A 19,549-nucleotide genomic window follows, 5' to 3' on the forward strand; every position below is an offset into this window, starting at 1 on the left:
TGTTTAAGCCCGGCCGATGCCCTCGGGTGAGGCTGTGCCCTCCCGTCGGCCCTATGGACAACGCCGGCGCTTCTGTGAGTTTCTACAGTTCCCGTTCCAGCCCACGGCTCACCCACGCCAGGAGCCGAGTCCCTGCCGCCCGCCACGGCTCCACCCCAGGGCGAGGGGGAGCCCCGGGTGCTCTGAGCCCGCAAGGCCGAGCCCCCGGGCACCGCCATGCCAAGCGAGAGCCGCTTGGTGCACGGGCATCTCTCGGCCTCGCCGCGGCCCCTGCGGTCCCGGGTCCCGCACCCACAGCCCTCACGGCTCCCCGCCGGTGCAGGGCGCAGCCCTTCGCCGGGCAGGCGGCGGCACCGGCACCCGTAACGCCGCATACCTGCGCGTAGCCGGGCTCCTCCACGAAGCGAGCGTCGCCTTCTCCCATCGGGCCCTCAAGGCGCGGGGGACAGCTGAGCGTCCGCCTCAGGCGCCGCCGGGCAGCTCCGAGCACCCCCGCCCCGCTCCCTCAGAGCCGCCCTCTCCCCCGCCCCGCGCCGCTGCGGGGCCGGGCCGGGCGGAGACACCCACCCCCCTCGGGCACCTCCTCCCGGCGGCGCGGCGGAGGCGGCCGCGGCCTGGGCAGGGGCCGGGGGAGCGGCGCGGCGGGAAATGGCGGCCGGGCCGGGCTGAGCTGAGCTGAGGGGACGGAGCTGCATCATGAGGCTGCTGCGCGCCCTTCTGCGCGGAGCTGCCGCGGGCAACATCCCGCAGCAGGTGGACTTCTACTCACGCTTCTCCCCCTCGCCGCTCTCCATGAAGCAGTTTCTGGACTTCGGTGAGTCCCCGGCGAGCTGCCCTCGACCGCTGCCCCTCCTCCCACAGGTGCCTGTGAGGAGCGGGACGGCCACGACCCCTCACCCCGTCAGCGCTGCCCGGCTGTTGCTTATCTGTTAATGCCGTGCTTTCTGGCAGAAAAGGGCTCTGCTTCCTTCTGGGGCAAGGGAGCCCGGTTGGCTCATTCCTGGAGAGCGCAACTATGGCAAGGTTGAAACGTAGTCGAAAACTCCGGTTTTTGGCACCGCCAGGCTAGCTGGGTGTTTTCCTGCAGAACCCGCAGTGTTGGGAAGAGGATGGGAACAGCTGTGACAACTGGTAGCGTTAGAGCAGTGACTTAGACAGGTGAGACTGGTTAAGCCTTTTGCTAAGCAGCATGCAGCCTTTTAAAGGCACCTTCCAAACACATGAAGCGTGTAGCCTCAGCTGGCACCGAGGGGCTGGAACAGTTATCACTGCTCACTCACTTGGCCCGTGCCCTACAGAAACATCCTACCCAACTGTTGCTGTTTTAGAAGGTGTGTGAGAGAAGGAACAGGATGCAGACACCGGGAGCCATCCTGGAGAATTTGGAATCTAGTCTTGAAAATGAGTAAATCAGTAACAGGATACTCAATCTACACTCAGTGCCAAAACCGCTCCTAATGCTTCCAGGCTTGACTGTCAGCTTGGAAACAAAAGGGATCACAGGAATTGTTCTATCCTGCTTCAAAGCAAAGACCACATAGAGAAAGGTTGTGTAAGTCACACTGAGACACATTTTCAAAGCCTGGGGTTGGAGCCATTCTACAGTACATTCTGTTTCTGTACCCAAGGCACTTTGGTGTGCATACATGTTTACGTGTTATATATTTAACTAGTTAATAGTTTAATGGCTTTTTAATAGTTTTGCAAGTAAAACCTAAGTGAGAACTACTCCTAGAACCCCAAACTTTATATAAGCAGGAAGACTTACAAAGAAGATTTTCTCACAATTATCTGCTATACTTCATCCATCTGTTCAATGTTTCACTTGTGGCAATGAAATGTATCTGACATTTAAAACTCCAGATTCCTACAGGAACTCCACCATATGTTCTGTTGCTACTGTACTTTTAAGCAAAGAAGCTTGCAATTCAGAGTTTGCTTTGACCTGTATTATTTTACCACCACTGTTAAAATGCTTACCATAAAATCAATGTTTATTTTCAAGGCACACTATTTCCTTGTGTCAGTAGATAGACTACTTTTTTGCTTTTAGTACCTGAACATAAGGTAAAAATTTTGAAAACTTCTACAGTATTTTTTTCCTCTCTTTTGCTTAAAGATTTAATTCTTACAGATTTAATCTTTACAGATCCTTTACAGAGAGTAAAAACTAATAACACAAATAAAAAAGACTGCAAGATAGAGACAATATTTCTCTACAAGATATTCTGTAGCCATTATAATCTGATGGTGTTTTCATTAAGGATTTTTTTGTTGCTCCTTTTGCAAGAATGAGAACAGTCAAAGAGGAAATAATAAAATCTGGTAAAGCTAACTTTAAAAAATTAAATGTTCTGTAAGCAAATTTAGATCTGGTCTTGGGTTATAAGACCACAGTATTTTCTGTAGGAGTTTTACCCATTCTTTTCTGACATACAGACTGTAGCTGCACATGGGAAGAGAGTAATTTGCCTGTTCAATTTGCCTGCTCTATACTGCCTTTCATATTTCACCCAGGATTGCAAAGATAAGACCTTCAGATACAAAAACTGTTTTGTAAAATGTAATTTTTGAGTATATGAAGCATTTAAAGATTATATTTACACTTTAATACCTCCAATCTGATTTGTTCTTGTAATTTTACCCAAGAAAAGGGAAAGGCCAGTAACAGTCATGCCTGTGCAATCTGACTAGGGAGAACAATGAATGGTTTCTAGGCAGAGGTCATATGTAGACAGTGCATAATGCTGGTAAATGCCATTGTGGAAGAATTTCTTGTAAACTATTCACTTTTTTATTAACTGACATTCTTTCATCAGTGTCGTTTATTATGTGTCTGAGTCTGCATGCTTTAAAGTAAACTTCTCTATTTCAATGTGGTGAAATTTTTCATGTTTAAGGCAGTCTCAGCTTCCTTTTTTCTTTCCCCATCCCTTCCTTTAATCTTCCCCAACTTCCCATTGCCAAATGGAAGGAGTGAACTGAGCAGTAACACAGGAGTTAAATTTGTAGGAGATACATGTTGTGAAACAACAGACCTGAAGTATACACTTCACTGCAGCAGATGGGCAGGTTAGAAGTTCAGATGCTGTTTATGTGACAGTCTTCAAGTCTAGAAAGAAGTCTGGCTGAGAATGAAGTACGGCATTTCTTAGTCTCTTCCCCACTCTGCACCCTCTTTTCTCACCTAGGAAAACAAGCTTTGTGGGAGTAAAAGGAGGTCTTGATTTTAATAACCACATTTAATTGCCACCCCCACAGATGACACTTGTTCTTACAAAAGGACAGGTCAGTTAGCAAAAGAGGCAATTTTTCACTTCTAGCTTTTAAAAATGTAAAAATTTAAATGTATTAGTATCCTAATGGCTAAGCAGAGTAGCTGTCCTGCTTTCATTTCTTTCTCACTATTCATGTGAATTTATTTTCTCAAAGTGTTTGAGAATGAGTTACGATAATTCACTAAGATCAGTGATGAAAAGCAGGGTGTATGGGACTACAATACTTTCTCAAGCATCCTTCTCATAAATAGTTTCCTGTGCTGGTTTCATTTACTTCTCTGATGTGCTCAGAATGACATTGTTTGATCAGTGCTGGTTAGAGTTTGCTGCAAATAAAATGAACAACATGCATGGATAGAAGCCATATTTAAAGTTGAACAGTATAGGTCTGTAACTGTTGCATTAGTTTCTGTTTATATATTGAAGATTCTCATTACTGCAAGAGGAAGGTTTCAGTGTGCAATAAATTTTGAAACACAAGTGGGCTGCTGCCATGAAAGAAACACTGGCTTACCAGCCTGGCAGAATCTGCTTTGAATTCAAGGTATAGGCCTCTAATGCAAGAAAGTAAGTTTGTGTAGTTCTCTACCATAGTATTGACTTCATTCTGATGTCATATTGGTCTTAGGATCTGAAAATGCTTGTGAAAAGACTTCATTTATGTTTCTGCGACAAGAGTTGCCTGTGAGATTGGCAAACATAATGAAGGAAATCAGCTTGCTTCCAGACAACCTCCTAAGAACACCTTCAGTTCAGCTGGTGCAGAGCTGGTAAGAACAGTGACATTCCATTCCTTGAAGGGTGACCTGCATATACACAGGTTGGAGGAAGTCACTCTTCTACTGAAAGGACATTCATAGGCTTGTTATGTGAACATCACTTATTAATAGTGAGATGCTAAATATACCAGTGTGATCAGAAACTAAATTTACAGATGTGGGAAAAAAGCATTTAGGAGCAATTTGAGAACCCACAAGGGAATTTAAAAAATCATTAAATATTGCACACACTCATGTATGAGGAATCAAATTTTTTTTTTAAAACAAAAATCCACCAGAAGAGTGTTTAATAGGGAACTTACCTAACAGTGAAGAAGCTAGTTGAAGAAAACAACAGAAGCAAACTAAGACACAAAATGTTTGCAAAACAGAGCAGAAACCATTTACAAGACAGGTTATTGCAGACTGAAAGTAAAGGTATAGAAAATATGAAGAAAAAGCAATAGGAAGTTCCCAAAGCCAAAACATAAAACAACAGAGAGAACGTGAAGGTATTAAAGTAAAAAAGACATTATTTTAAAAGTAAAGTTTGGTTCCAAGTAAGAAACATAGACATAAACTTTTTAAAGATGAAAGCAAAACAAAGAGATTGCTTGGTAACTGCTAAAGGCACAAGGATTTCTGTAAAGGCTTTTAAAGTTAAGATATCTGCCAAAATCTGCCAGTAAGTGGGATTGACTAGATGACTGAATATGAAAAGAGCTATCAATGAAGATAGCTTAATGAATTCTTACTGAAACACAAATGCTTACATTCTCATGATACTAGATGACACTGATCAAATGGGAAATTAATTCCATTTGGGCAAATGCAAAGTAGAGCACAGGGAAGAACCTCCTCTCCTGTGTGCTTGCTTCCTTACAATGGAAAAAGAAATGTTGATGCTACTGGGAATATTTTTCTGCGTATGTCAGTTGATGGCAAGTAGGAAAATAGTATTAGGAACTAAATAACCAATGGGTAGGAATATAATTGTACCACTGTGTTAGCCCATTATTCTCCTGAATTGCATGCAGCTCTATCCTGAACAGAAACGACCAAGAGGGATAATCAGAGGGTTGGAACAATTTCTACGTGAGGAGAAACCAAATAGAATTCTTCAGCTTGGAAAATACGTATCTAAGGAAAGGGATGGCAGAAATACTTAAATCATGCACAAATGGAAAGATTTTTCTACTAACAAGAACACACAGGGGCTGCAAATAAGTGATCACCTACTGGGTTTAAAACACAAAGATAGTATTTTATGCATTCTATTTAAATTGTGGAATTCATTGGTCTGGAAATTTTGGAAGAAAACATTATAAATAGATTCAAAGGAATCTAACAAAATTCACAGGGAGACAGGTAGAATGATTTGGAAACACGCAACACTGGAAGACCACAAATTGCTAACCAGAGAGATCTGGGGAGGCATATTAGAATTGATCTTTATCCTCATTGTTTCATTGAAAGGTATGTCCAAAGTCTTCAGGAGATTCTTGACTTTAAGGACAAAAGCTCAGAAGATTCAGGGGCTATTCACAGGTAAGGCTTTGCTGTCACGTATATCTTGTTAATATTGTATTGGAGAACTGGCAAAAAAACAACAGCTGAAAAAACATTTCCTATCTCAAATCTTTACAGAAGAATTGCAGCAATGTCATCCCCTGTCCCAAAAAGGAAGGTACATTAAAACAGGAAATTAAGCACTTCAGCATAATGTCATTCTGCAGAATGCTTCAGTCAGGGCTGGCTGACCAGAAGTGCCATTTGACAGGCACGGGTTGTTCTGCATGAAAACAGTTGGCACAGTTTTCTCTTTCTCTTGGCAAATATCATTGTTCTATCTTGATATCTTTATTTATAATCTTGATTATTGGCAGAATCAAGATAATAAATGAATAATAATTTTATAAACAGTCAAAATAGTGGACTACTGATTGTTTTGATGCTAGTCACCTGAAATGCGCTGTAAAGACTGACCTGCCTTCTTACTGCAGTAGGCAGATGCGGTATTTTTGCACGTAAGTCTTCATTTTTGTAGACAGGCACTGTTTGCTGGAGGATTAAATTCCCTTGAAAGTAAAATAGTAACAATGTATTCATTTTAGTTTTACAGATACTGTGATAAAAATCCGGAATCGCCACAATGATGTAATTCCTACCATGGCTCAAGGAGTAATAGAATACAAGGAAAGCTTTGGCATTGATCCAGTGACCTCACAGAACGTGCAGTATTTTTTAGACCGCTTCTACATGAGTCGCATTTCAATCAGAATGCTCCTTAATCAACACTGTAAGTGTTGAAAGGAGGGGAAATGATATCTGTACCATGTCAACTGTATCTTCCTTTAATATTTAAGTGCTTAATATGTACTAAGGTGCCACTTAGGAGAATACTATTTGCCTTGCTCTTTATAACTCATTCTTAATACAATTCCTAAAATATTTATTAATAGTAGGCTTTTCAGTATGGTGAGGACTGAAATTATAGATTTCCTATAAATTTTTTATTTAGCAAAACGGAAGACACAAAGTAAAATTATAAAGTTACGCTGGATATTAAATGATGTTTTCTTTTTTGGCAGCTTTACTGTTTGGTGGGAAAATTAATCCAGCTCATCCAAAACATATTGGAAGCATCGATCCTAACTGCAATGTTGTTGAAGTTATTAGAGGTAAATTCAGATTATAAGAATCCTGAAAATTTGCATTAGAGTCTATACTAAGAGCAAATACACATCCTTGTTTTGTTCTTGCCTACCAGGAGCATAAGTTTTATTGACATGAAATACAATTTTGTTTCTTTTTCCTATAAACACAGTTTTTCTGAGAAGTACGAATCTCCCTGACAATGCACAGTACTTTCAACATTTTTTGGCAGATTCTAAAAGAGAAGAAAAAAAAGTGTGATGAGGAAATGTAACTTCCTGTGTTTTTTATTATAGATGGCTATGAAAATGCCAAGAGACTTTGTGATTTATATTACATGAGCTCTCCAGAACTTATCCTTGAAGAGCTGAATTGTAAGTGAATGTGGACAAGGCATACTCTTGAACATCCTGATGGCTTCTTCTAAAGGAGCTGGTGGTGAAATGTTCTGCTTTTCACATAGTTCATGTGTTCTCTGTATCTACTGGGTTTTTTTAAATCTGGCACAATGCTTTCCCCATTCCTCCCTTTAACCAGAAAACTGACATAAGAAGAAGTATTTGATTCTACAGCTGTTGATACTACAAATTTTAGCAGGCTCCTTCCCTCGCTAAGATTTCATGTTTCTTCACCTGACATTACTGCATCTCACCCTCTCTGCATTTCTTGCGACACATTGAAGATTTATAGAAGACTTTCTATTCCATCTTTGTGATACCTATGAGGAGGTTATTTGAAAGCATGATATGCCCTAGTCAGTGATCCCATAGTGGGTTTTAATATTAATTTCTAAAGCAGCAAGCAACATTTGAAAATCTTGATATATGACTTTCGATTAACATACAACTTCTCAAAAGATTTCTGTTCAAGTTTCCCTTCTTTAAATTTAACAATACAAATTCACATTCTGAATTACTGTGGGAATGAATAAAAGACATCTAATTTGCTATTTAATTATTTAGACTCTCTTCTCTCCAGCTAAATCACCGGGACAGCCTATGCAAGTGGTGTACGTGCCATCACATCTCTATCACATGGTTTTTGAACTTTTCAAGGTCTGTGCACTTACCATTAATTACTCAATTCTTTCATACATCCTTGTTTACTGAGATTGTATTGCTTTCACTTTTCAAACTGATTCTAGATCACAGCATGTTTTTGCAAGTGCAAACTTCTTGCCATTTCACTGCAGCAACAGAGCTACCCTGTATTATTACAGAAAAAATAATTGCATAGAAAATGAACAGCTTTGGAAGATGTATCTCTTTAACCTAGCCACTGAATACCTTCTGAATAGACACCTTAAATCTTAAAATGTATGACGACATTAGTTAATAAATCAAGTGAGCATAACATATCCCATAAATTGTGTATTTTCAAATCTGGTAAAATACGTAACACATCCTATAGAGCTTTTCTCCAGCAGTTTAGTCCTAGACTTTTCTTGGACTTTGTGTCATATTGCATGTACTATGTGCATTATGAAGAATTCTAGAACACAAATGCTGTACATTAAACTATTCATGTTTCTTTAAAAAAATATATATATTTCAAGTCTCAGTATTCTAATAAACTGAATATATACTGATACTGAATAAACTAGGAATATAAAAAAACCATTAGTTATTTGTTCTGATACTAAATACATTATAAAAATAACTACTAAATTATATTTTAAGTTAATATACAAAGTGAATAGGATTTAAGTTGTACTTGAAAATTACAGAATGCAATGAGAGCCACCATGGAACATAATGCTGATCGATGCATTTATCCTGCAATTCATGTATACATCACATTGGGAAACGAGGATTTAACTGTGAAGGTACTATTTTTTTTTCTTTTCTGAAAGTTACTTTGATTAGGCTTTTCTTTTCCTGTAATGAGCAGCATATTAGTAACGTGAGCTGGTGATCTGGTTCCATCAACAGATTGTACGTGATGATGTAAGTAAGTAAAAAGCCCTTAAGGGATTTCACATATTGCCTTATGAAGAGGCTGCAGTCACACGGAGGACTCTGCAATAGCATCCTGTACTTGCTTGTGTCTTACCTAGCTTAGAAGCAACCATGACTAAAAATGAAGTAGCATCTTTATACAATTGTAACATCAACATTTTCAAGTGACAATGACAGAGCTACACAGGTGTGAAACATCTGAAGAAAGGGAAATACATATTGTGTATTCCACACAAAACAAAGCTCCTGAAGTACAGTTTCCAGCTTCTTTTTTCAGTACAACATCCATGTTTGATTTTAACCACCAGCTGCAAGCACTGGATTTTTCATAGGTCTAACTAAACTGTAGTAAAACAACTCCTTTGACTTACTCCTTCAAGTCGTAGGTTTTAGTAAATTATATTTAAATGACAGTATTCTTGAGGAATAAAGATAAAATACACAGAGAACCAAGAATTTGCTAAAAGGTATAGATAGTGACTACAGACAAAAGTGTGTTATGAACAAGATAAAAGCAATGCACAATTCAAGCAGAATTTCCTTTTCTCCAAGAGATTATGAATGCTTCTTATGGCAGCATTTTATTTAATGGTTTGGATAAAGGATGAAAGGATTAATCTCTCTTTGGTCATTGTTGAAGGTGAGAATTAAATAATTCTGTAACTTAGTAGGGACACCTTCAAATAATACTTTACTGTAACTTTCTCTGGCTTATTATTTGAGAGAAGCTATCTTTTATAAAAATGTGTTCAGGGATATAAAGCTAAATGCTCCTACTTGTTCCAGATGAGTGACCGTGGTGGTGGTGTTCCTATGAGGAAAATTGACAGACTGTTCAACTATATGTATTCAACAGCACCACGTCCTCGTGTTGAGACATCACGAGCTACACCTTTGGTATGCAACACTTTTATACCATGGCATTGTGGATTGGTCTAATTGTCACAAAAAACATTTAGCGAAAGCTATGAAATACTGATTTTATAGATATGACATTGAGTAATATTTGAATTTTACTTAATTCAAGCTTAATTATTTTTAAAAAAATAACTGAAAAATGGCATAAAATACTGAAAATGATTTAAATTTGTTCAAGATTCTTTTTCTCTACTAAATCTAAAGATCAGCCACCTCAAGCAGAATACTTAGCTATGCTGCACATACTGCAGTGAGAAGATTCAGAATTATTTTTGTAGCCACTGAATGAAAGGAAGAATAATTACAGCAGTGACTTTAGATCAAGGCCATAGTTCATTTGTGTTATGTAGTCAATTGTACCAACCCCCAGCAAGGATGAAGGCACATAGATGTGACAGGGCATATGAAGAATCCACTTTGGTCTCATGTGAATGTAATAAATGCACAAGAAATAAAGCCTAAGCTCTCAGAAATTAGAATCTTTGAACAGCTTTCCTGTATTTATTCTCCCACATTGCATAATTTAAAAATATATGTAGTTCTGCATGTAGATGACTCTGCAACTTACTAAACATGAGATCTTTACAGAGGAATGTTGTGTACGCTCACTGAGAGATTACCTCTAAAATTTAAACAAAAATTAGTATTTAAAAAAAACCCAAAAAACGCTTAACACTTCAGGGCTCTGTCCTGCTACTGCAGCCAGGGCTTGGTAGAATTTCAGTATAAGCTACAAAGTCATAGATGTTGTGTACTGAACCTTTTTTATATGTACTGACAATGGCATGTATTTGACTTACGAACTCTGTGTACTTAAGATTAGTAGCTCCATGAAGCGTGATGCAGACACACAGCACAGTTTTCTCCAATCTCTTCAAAAAGCTACCATAATCCAAGAAACGTTATCTATCAGTCTGCCTGACAAAGGAATCAAACAGTTTTCTCATAATCACAATCATTCATGCATTCTTCTGCTTTTGGGGTATATAATAGCTTTGGGGAGGGCATAATAGTTAACACCTGAACTCCTGTTATTCTCAAACATCATGCTTAGTTTGTCTATTTTTCCTATTAAGTTTAAACAGAAAATGTCACTGATTAATGCAATTAATGGAAGTATACTTTTTCTTATGATCAGGCTGGATTTGGTTATGGCTTACCCATATCACGTCTGTATGCACAGTACTTCCAAGGAGACCTGAAACTGTATTCCTTAGAAGGCTATGGTACAGATGCAGTTATTTACATCAAGGTATGATGTAACACTCTAATTTTACATTTATCAGCAACTCTAATCTGAACTGCTAATGGAACTCCTTGTTCTGTAACGGTAACTTCAGTTAAAAAGAATCATCAGCTAGAGCCTTTTCTCCTCACAGGCCTTATCAACAGAATCAATTGAAAGACTCCCTGTATACAACAAAGCAGCCTGGAAACATTATAAAGCAAATCATGAAGCTGATGATTGGTGTGTGCCAAGCAGTGAGCCAAAGGACATGACCACTTTTCGGAGTATGTAGCTTTTTCCTCAGCAGCTCCTAAGAAGTAGGTTTGTCGGTAAAGGGAATTTAGAAGACCTGATTTATGATGCTGAGCCACTTCTGACATGTGAAAGTAATTTTAAGTGGTGTAACAGAAATTTGAGTGTAACGAGACTTTTCTGAAATTAAAAAACCAACAGCCACCAAAAGCCCCAAATATGCACTTATAAAAAAAGGTCATACTTAATTTGTTTCACTTTCTGACTGCTTTCAGAGCTAAGTCAAAGGAACATATTTTGGTTTTTATAGGGATCAATTGAACAGCTATCACATCTGGTATTAATTTGTATTATTAAAAAATAATTTTATTAGAAGAACTATTAAAAAAGTCATTGGAACATTCTTTCATTATACAATTCTACAGATTAATGAAAAATTTGTGTAACTGCTATACCTTTGCAAATGTATGTCATGTTCTTTTCTCTTAAGCATGCTGAAGCTTAATTTTGTAAAGTTAGATATGTTGCCTATATACACTGCCTATATCAAGGGTTTTTTTTCAGCTGTAGAAATCACACCTCTGTAGAGATAAAAGTTTTTAAAAAGCGTTTTAAACTGCTACTACTGATATGATGTATCTCAGGTATGTGGCATCAGTTCTATTTCTTTGGTTGTAATGTGAATATATAATAGATGTGAAAAACTTACCTTGCCCTGATCATTGTGAATTAAAAAACAACATTGGCTTGTATGCAGTAGAGAAATATTAGTCTTGCATTTGCCTGTATTTCTATAGGTCATACCAAAATGCAGTATCAACATTCTAGCCTTTGTAAGATTTCAGACTTGGGTATGTCAGATATGGCTATAAATGGAAACTATTTTAATAAACAGATTCTTAAAATTTGTCTGTAATAGGGCATCTCTATTACTTTGACAGTATAAACTGCCTTCTCAGGAGTAAGCAAGAATAAGTGGAATTAGCAGTTTTTGAAAATACCTTTGCATTTGTGATATGCTTCTGGCCTCATTTTTGTAGTAACTGGAAGTCACACTATAACATAAACATGATAACCAGAATATGTTAATCAGTCAAAGACAAATCAGAACATACAGGGGAAGACAGAGAGGGGAATGGATCTTACATTTCAGGTACAGAGTCCTAATAAAGAATTCAACTTGATGCCTACTGCACGAGCTTTGTTCAAATAATACACATCTGTGTTTCACCTTGATCCCTTGTCATTCCTGAGCATTTTTGGAGTGATGCAGTTAAAGCCATTAAGAACCAATCCTTTCCTCAGTTAATTAAACTGCATGAAATTCTGTGGGTTTTGTTCTGCAGCAGACAGGCATAATCCATCTCAGAAACAAGAAGCCTAGCTTTTGCTAGTTTGCTATCTCTTTGCAGAGCAGAAGGTGAGATACCACAAGTGAAGGGGATAGGGGGGATGTTGGAAATTGAAGTCATGCTTCTCTAGTTGTAGCTGAGCCAGATTCAAGATTCATCACCTGGTACCTCCCTAGCCAAGTTCTGCAAAACAACAAAATGGTTTTATTACCCTGGTTAAGCTAATGTGGATAACTTTAAAAAAAGTGCATTACAGACTGGGCTATATACAGTTAAACTGATGGTCTGAGGGAGGATTATTGTGTCTTAATTGCCACCAGATCAGTAGGGTTACCTATTCCACTCAAGCTTGTGGGCACCTTGAGGCCCCTATTCTTCCTTACAAGGATACGAGCTGATAAATGGCACACCTTTCAATCTGCAGGGCTACAAGTGAGGAGAACTGACAGCTGTTCTTTTCTTTGGCCCTGCAAGAGGATGTGAGAAATGCCACATAGTGTAAAATGAGGCCTGTACAAATGTTGGAGGGGACACTTGCAGCTATTGCTTTTGCTAAACTAAAGCTGAAAATTACAGCCAGGTCTTTTAAAAACTCGGGTCTGAAGCTGAGCATTGTAGCCTTTAGATCTTTTAACTAACTCAATTGATTTTAGTAACAATGGACAACTACCAGCAGTATTTCTGAAGAAAAGCTAACAGTTTGTTTTCTACAAAGTCTATTAAGTATTTTAGATATTACTGTAATAAAGGCTCTTTCATGTTCTCAGCTAACTACCAACTGAATTCTGATTACCAGAGCAACTTGCTGTGTAATTATATTTGTAGTTACCTCTTCGCCTGCCACCCCAAATGATTGTGGTGAAAACAGAAATGCACCGTGTTTTGATTTGCAATATTTAATCATAGTTAAAAATTTGATCTTTGATAACTTTTGCTTTAAACAGAAGTCCAGAAGACAATTTTTGTGTTTAGTATTTTCATTACTATACTGAAGTCATTGCAAGCACACTGGTTAAGCTGAAGTGAATCACTACAGAAAAGTAGTATACTGTCAAAATGCTGAGATTAATAGTTCTGTATGCAAATTAGCTCAGTCTTGCACTGTAAAATTAATCTTGGTTTGTGTTAATTTTTTGAAAGAATTGCTGCATTTATTCATTAAAACTATTGTAAAAATGAAACTTTGTTGGGTGATTGTGTAGCTTGGTACTGAGCTCGCTCCGTGCGTCCAGCCCAGTTCAGCATCCGCCAGCTGTTAAACGCGGTGGGCTGTGATAATCAATGCTCTCATGCTCAGGTGCCAGGGGAGTTTATCATCCCTGCTATGGCCCCTCCTTACCTGTTACAGCTCTGCACACAGGGAAACCTCTGAAACCATCTTTTCCACTAGTCTCTTTCAGGAGAAAACTATTCCCAGGGTGCAACAGTACATTTAAAGAAAAAAGGTAATACAGGGTTTCAGCAATATTCTGTGTTCTAGCTGTGAAAATACTCAACTTTCTTGACTAACCTAATTAAATGGTAGTTTTACGTGGGAGAACCTGAGCATTTGATGATTCCATACTTCTAATTCCTTTCTCTTTCATCAGTAGGGCAGCATTCCTCTTTGGTTCAAGGTCTGTAAGTTTGGCATTCAACTCAAAGCTACTGTAAACAAAGTAAGAAAGTTAAATCTTGACCAAAGAATGTATAAAACTGAAATATAATCTCTTTTAAAAAGTATTTATTACCAAGATTATCAAACTTTATTTTGGAAATGCCTAGTGTGCATAAGCATTTCCACACAGTCCTTTTGCTGAAATTCTTAAGACAATTTACACAAAAAAAAAAAAAAGTGAAACACCAACAGTGAATTTCATTCATTTAATTAAAATGAAAAACAGTCCATAGATTTAAAGGAGAACTTGGTCCACATAAATGAACTACGTAAGTTTTGTTCTAGTCCATTCTATGGTGGAACTGATATTTAAGCTAGTCTATGTTTCTGGAATAATCTAAATTAAGGAAGTGCTCTTGTAGTACCTCTAGAAAATAGTATGTAAATATACAAGACACCAAGTCATGTTCTAAGCTATTTCAAGAATCAAATCCTCCTTTAAAGAGAAATAATCTGTAGTCTACAACTGAACATTTAAATACAAGGCAGAAACCCAGGGCGTCAGTGATAATTTTTCCTACAATTCTTCCCTCAGTATTTTAAGTCTGAAAAACAGTATTGTTTAGCAAATATATAAATTTGGTCCACAAAAAATCTTGTCACATGTAGAAAAGAGAAATATGTGTATTGCAAATTGATCTTATTCATAGCATAAATCTATAAAACTATGTATTATTTAGGAAAAATAGGTTAAAAAGGATCTTATTTATAGGCTTAAACCTTGTCCCAACACCATACAGGTAGTGTACAGAAAACTTAGTATTATGCTTAGAATATGTAGTTTGTGAAAACCACTTAGTATTTCTTGCTATTTTCTCAGTAAATTGCAACACATAGAATTCAAAAACGATGTGCTACTAAAGTGATCTCTGAATGAAGTTCCGGAAGTAAAAGAATTAAAATAATCCTAAATTCGAATACATGCTTTCTTTTTAAATTAATATGACATTAGCATTTCTTAAGTTTACTTAATTTTTACTATACATCTTTAGTGGCAACAGATAAACAGACTGTCACAGACTGAATTTGTTGGCAGGATTTTTCTATTGTCCCTCTATCACCTTCAACTCTATCAAATGCTAGTTGACTAATACTGGAATGATTTTTAATACAGTATTCTACTTTCCACAAACATCAATTTCAATGGAAAGGGCACATGACACCTTAGAAGCAGAAATGTTACTTAAGGCAGAAAGTTAAATTATTGTCCATTAGTACAGGCAAAGTCAACTAGAAATAAAAATACTGAAAATATGATTTCATTTTATTGGGCTGTAATGGGGAGGGACCACAATTAAAAAGTAAAAAACCACCTACCACGTTGAACTGTTGCACTTTCCCTCCTCCCTCAATTGTACAATTATATACAAATCTGCTGAACTTCCTCAAGATTAGGCAAGTCTGCACTAAAATAAAATGGTAATTTTAGCAGCTTGATTCAAGAGTGGCCACAACTCTGCCAGTCTTACGAACTTCTTTCTCCTTCTTTTGAACCTTTTCCTTCTGCTTTTCCAGTTTTTCCTGTGTTTTTCTAATATCCTTAATTTTTTTCTTTATTGTTGATCGGTCATTTTGACTGGAAACTCCCAAAGCCTTTGGAAGAGGAAAACAAAACAAAACCTCATCAGTAATTTTTTTCAACAGCACTATTAAGAGTGCTTGTGCAATAACAATATAAGAAAGTATTATTCACTTTTCGACAAGATAGTCTGTTTATTTGAAAGATAAAAACTTAGGGCTGCAAAAACACTGCGAATAATCATCTGGGTAACAAAGCAGGTAAGAAAACCAAGGCCAGCTCTTCAGTTGTTAAATAACAATTTCGTGTTGCATTTTACAAACATGTAAACCCCTGAGAATTCCCAGAAGATAACATCATTGTTATTGGTCTCCAGATATTTTTCTAGCTCTTTTTATACACGATATTTTTCTAGCTCAGTAAGAACTCTTTCAATTGAAGGATTTTAAAGGGCATTATTAAGAAGCGGCTCAGGAAGTGGACGGTACACTTCCATTTGCGAACGGCAGGTGACAGCACGCGATTCCGAGTGTCTGCCCACGCTCGGGCTGTGTCAGCCCGACCGGCACCAGGTGCACACCGAGCTTTGGCCATCAGCGCCCGAGCTTCCACAGCTGGAGACAGTCAGCGACAGGCCAGTCACTGGTATCTCCTCTGTGCCCACGGAATTGTATAAAATACAGGACATTTAGTGGTGCATGTCTATTTAAAATGCAGGCATGTTTTGGAGACTGAAGTTAGAACACCTTTTTTCCCCCTAAGCCCCTCAAATTCTGCTACTGATCATTGATAATAATTTGCCTTATGCCAGAGTAGACCAATTCTAGCTGCACATCTTGCCTGTCCATAATGCAGTCTCATAATGTAACAAGAAAGAAAAACTGCAGGAATTTACCAGAACTATAAGGGATACATATATACAGCAGCTTCCAGATGTAAAATGGCAAGAAAAGGCTCAAAAGATTCAGAATACTTATTTTCAGCAGGAATAAAAACTTGAAACATTTAAAATGTCACCAGACAGGGTTTTAGCCTTCCTATTTGAAGAGGAAATGTTGAAAAAACAGATTTCTAAAACTGGATCCTGCAATTCTATTTGAGTTGGCCAGAACTTGTTTTGATATGACTTTATGTTGAGATTGGTGACAGATGTATCAAGACTCCTTGGACAATTACGCTTCCTTTCATTTCCTCAAGATACAAAAAAGGAAGTAATATTTTTTATTTTTCTGGCTATAAACAGCCTTTAATTCTACAAACAATTACTTATTACCACCTAACTACACAGTCTCCAAGTATTTCAAAAGCAATTCAAAATAAAGTAACAAGAGCAAATAACTCTATTCCTTAAAAAGCCACAGAACCAGCAACCTGGACTTTGTAGGTTAAAAATATGCCTAAATAAGCAGTGAAACCTGTACAGTTACAAATCCATCCCGGGATGTGCACATACCTTCAGCTTCTCACTGTCGAGCTGCATCAGCTGCTGTCCATCTACATTCATAGCTGTGAACTCTGTAATATACTGCTCCATGTTCATTCCCATTAGCCAGTGGCATACTTGCTGGGTGGTCCATTCAGAAATAGGTCTACTGTGCCATTGATTTTGCTTTCCTGTTGTTGTAAATTCATCATCCAATGCCTAACCAATTGAGAAAAGTCACCATAAGCAATATTTTACTTGTCTGTATGTTGAATTCCAGTTGTCAGTTTAGTTTGGTTAACAAAGTGCATTTTTACACATGCTCTACTCCAAAAGTAAAGTTCTTGAGATCAGTTTGCCTAATTTACTATAAACAAGACACTTCAACGTTCAACACAAATTAAGTCAGAAACAGAGAACATAAATGGTAAACTGGACCTATCCAAACAATGAACACACTGCCTTGGTTAGTTGGTTAAGGTAGCTCTATCTTAATGTTAGATGCTACCTTACACAGCATGAAGAATTATCAAGAACTTCAACTCTATTATTATTGTTAAGTGATGGAAATCCAGGATAAAAACAATTCTAGCAGCCAATAAATCTGGTGAGTGTTCTAGGTACAGCTTTATTACATTTTGTACATTTGTCAAGAGAAGACTGTTTGTTCTTTGAACTAATGCTATTACGTTGACATTTTATAAGGTGTGCCCAAATAGAAGATGACCCATTTCAGAAACAGCAGCTGGTAGACTTCCACTGAAAACACACTTTGCCAGCTCACAGAGCTTTTGAGGCACCCTGCTTCAATTTCATTTTGCTTCAGAGGGGAAAGGGTACTGTGTGGTTTGTCCTGAAGCACTATTACTTCATCACAAAAGAAAAGCTACACAACAGAGCTCAGTGTCTGTAGAGAAGAAATTCCAGTGTGGTACTTGAATCACTAACATCAGTTAACTGAAGTTTTATTAACTATCCAGAATCATCTCTCACCAGCTCATGACTGAGTACAGGCTGCATTAGACTTGCAGACTGCTCATCCAAGGTATCTGCAAACAGCAGAAAATTTGCTCCCCTTTTCCAGCAAGGCATTCCCTTTTACAGGCATTTGTAAACAGAAAACATGGAAAAAAGGAGTTTTCTAGTTACGGATTTGAGAGATGACCCTGTTAAGTCGCAGGTGAACAACTAAAGGTGCCAGCCAAAGGGATCTCATAAAATCCAGCTTATTTGATGGAATATTTGGGAGAGTTGATTGATAAAATGATTGTGGTGCTTACAAATCAAAGACAGTGAGATGTAGGCCTGTCACATGATCTGATCATGCAACACAATGGATCTAAGCAAGCAATATGGAAGACACGTACGACGGGACACACAGAATTTTCAAATTTCCAGTGTAGTGAAGGGACTACATGTAATTTGAAATAGTTTTGCTTTCCGTGGTCTGTGAAACAAGGGACAGTGGTTACATTAAGAGGCAATGCATAAAAATAGGAATGAGTTTGTAGAGCCAAACAGCTTGTGCTGAGGTCTGAAAATCCACACTACAAACATTTCAAAGGATTTTCACTTCCAAATAGCTCTAGTCTGATCTCAAAGACTCAACAGCCACTAGCAGCTGGAACATAGCAGGACCACAGAGCACATCTGATTTGATTTCTGAGATAAATCAAAGTAAGGCAAGTGGGAACAATCAGAATATTTATTTCAAAAATGAACTCCTTATCCAAATCAAAATGCTTATATAGATCTAACAAGTGCAAACGCATTCGCCTTACTGATGTGTGAAAGGAGAATAGCAATTTGCATAAAATAACAGCAACGGACTCTCTAGAAGAGGATTGGCTTGAATTGCTCTATACAGCATCTCTATCAAGACATCTGGAGCACTGAGTCTTCTATCCAAGATATCAAGCTTGAGATGCTTCGTACAGGGAAGATTAGTTGGATAAATTACCAGGGGAATTTAAAAATGCACATTAATTTTAAGTAATTTTACATAACCGTACTCCCCAACCTGATACTGCAATTAAAAAATATATTGGCAACTTTGTCTCATACTAACAAGTGTTCATGAGTAGTACATAAAAAAGGGGAAACACTTTGCATTTTAAGTTGGACCTGTATCTCAGGTGTGGCCTATCAGCCACAAGAAATACTAAAATATATAACTGTCACATATGTATTTTTTAATATATCTAGGTACTTTTATCATTTAAGGTGGGGGTGTGTATCTATGTATCTCCTTTACATGAAAAAATGTGTGAAGTGTTTCATTCCAGTTAGAACTCACTCTAGATTTGCTGAATCTGTGCAAACCATGGCAGAACTTCCCTTCTGTAATTTCAGAGTGTAAGTACCTGAAGATGTATTCTTGTCAAAAAAAGAATGAGACTCAGATTCTTTCATTTTGTCAGAGAATTGCTGTCCCCTGACAGAATCTTGAGGGTTCTCTAAACCAGTTTGTCCAAGCAGCACAGATTAGAGCATCTAACAGACTGCACTATGGAGGAGTCTCCAGGCTTAGCTATGAATTGCAGCTTCAATA

The 19,549-nt window shown here is 38.0% G+C and overlaps 2 protein-coding genes across 6 annotated transcripts in view; one reads left to right on the forward strand and one right to left on the reverse strand.

Moving 5' to 3' along the window:
• Positions 1-554: 554 nt before the first annotated feature.
• Positions 555-13,580, forward strand: PDK1 (pyruvate dehydrogenase kinase 1). Of its 3 annotated transcripts, none has more exons than XM_068195891.1 (12): positions 680-814; positions 1,468-1,587; positions 3,907-4,048; positions 5,513-5,584; positions 6,151-6,335; positions 6,628-6,717; positions 6,988-7,065; positions 7,670-7,746; positions 8,418-8,516; positions 9,436-9,546; positions 10,706-10,819; positions 10,947-13,580. In XM_068195891.1, the coding sequence occupies exons 3-12, from the start codon at positions 3,939-3,941 to the stop codon at positions 11,085-11,087; spliced, it is 1,077 nt and encodes a 358-aa protein (XP_068051992.1). In that variant the 5' UTR covers positions 680-814; positions 1,468-1,587; positions 3,907-3,938; the 3' UTR covers positions 11,088-13,580. The 3 variants fall into 3 exon arrangements, with proteins under 3 accessions (XP_068051990.1, XP_068051992.1, XP_068051991.1); XM_068195890.1 differs by having other exon boundaries at positions 1,468-1,552; XM_068195889.1 differs by lacking the exon at positions 1,468-1,587 and having other exon boundaries at positions 555-814.
• A 525-nt stretch (positions 13,581-14,105) lies between these two features.
• LOC137477144 (neurabin-2-like) overlaps positions 14,106-19,549 on the reverse strand; it is a 37,565-nt gene continuing 32,121 nt past the window's right edge. For 2 of the 3 annotated variants that reach the window (XM_068195884.1, XM_068195883.1), the window contains 2 exons: positions 17,029-17,217; positions 14,106-15,649 (listed from right to left, as the gene is read on the reverse strand). In XM_068195884.1, the coding sequence (XP_068051985.1) occupies positions 15,482-15,649; positions 17,029-17,217 (357 nt within the window). In that variant the 3' untranslated portion in view covers positions 14,106-15,481. Of the gene's footprint in view, positions 15,650-17,028; positions 17,218-19,549 lie in introns of those variants that run through there. The other variant, XR_011000824.1, reaches the window with a different exon arrangement.

Source organism: Anomalospiza imberbis, chromosome 7, assembly GCF_031753505.1.
Source record: "Anomalospiza imberbis isolate Cuckoo-Finch-1a 21T00152 chromosome 7, ASM3175350v1, whole genome shotgun sequence".
Classification (NCBI taxonomy): Eukaryota; Metazoa; Chordata; class Aves; order Passeriformes; family Viduidae; genus Anomalospiza; species Anomalospiza imberbis.

Coding starts and splice junctions, on each gene's coding strand:
- PDK1 (XM_068195889.1), top strand. CDS start 697: ATGAGGCTGCTGCGCGCCCTTCTGCGCGGAGCTGCCGCGGGCAACATC. Junction 815..3,906: donor GAAGCAGTTTCTGGACTTCG/GTGAGTCCCCGG, acceptor TATTGGTCTTAG/GATCTGAAAATGCTTGTGAA. Junction 7,747..8,417: donor TGGTTTTTGAACTTTTCAAG/GTCTGTGCACTT, acceptor TGAAAATTACAG/AATGCAATGAGAGCCACCAT.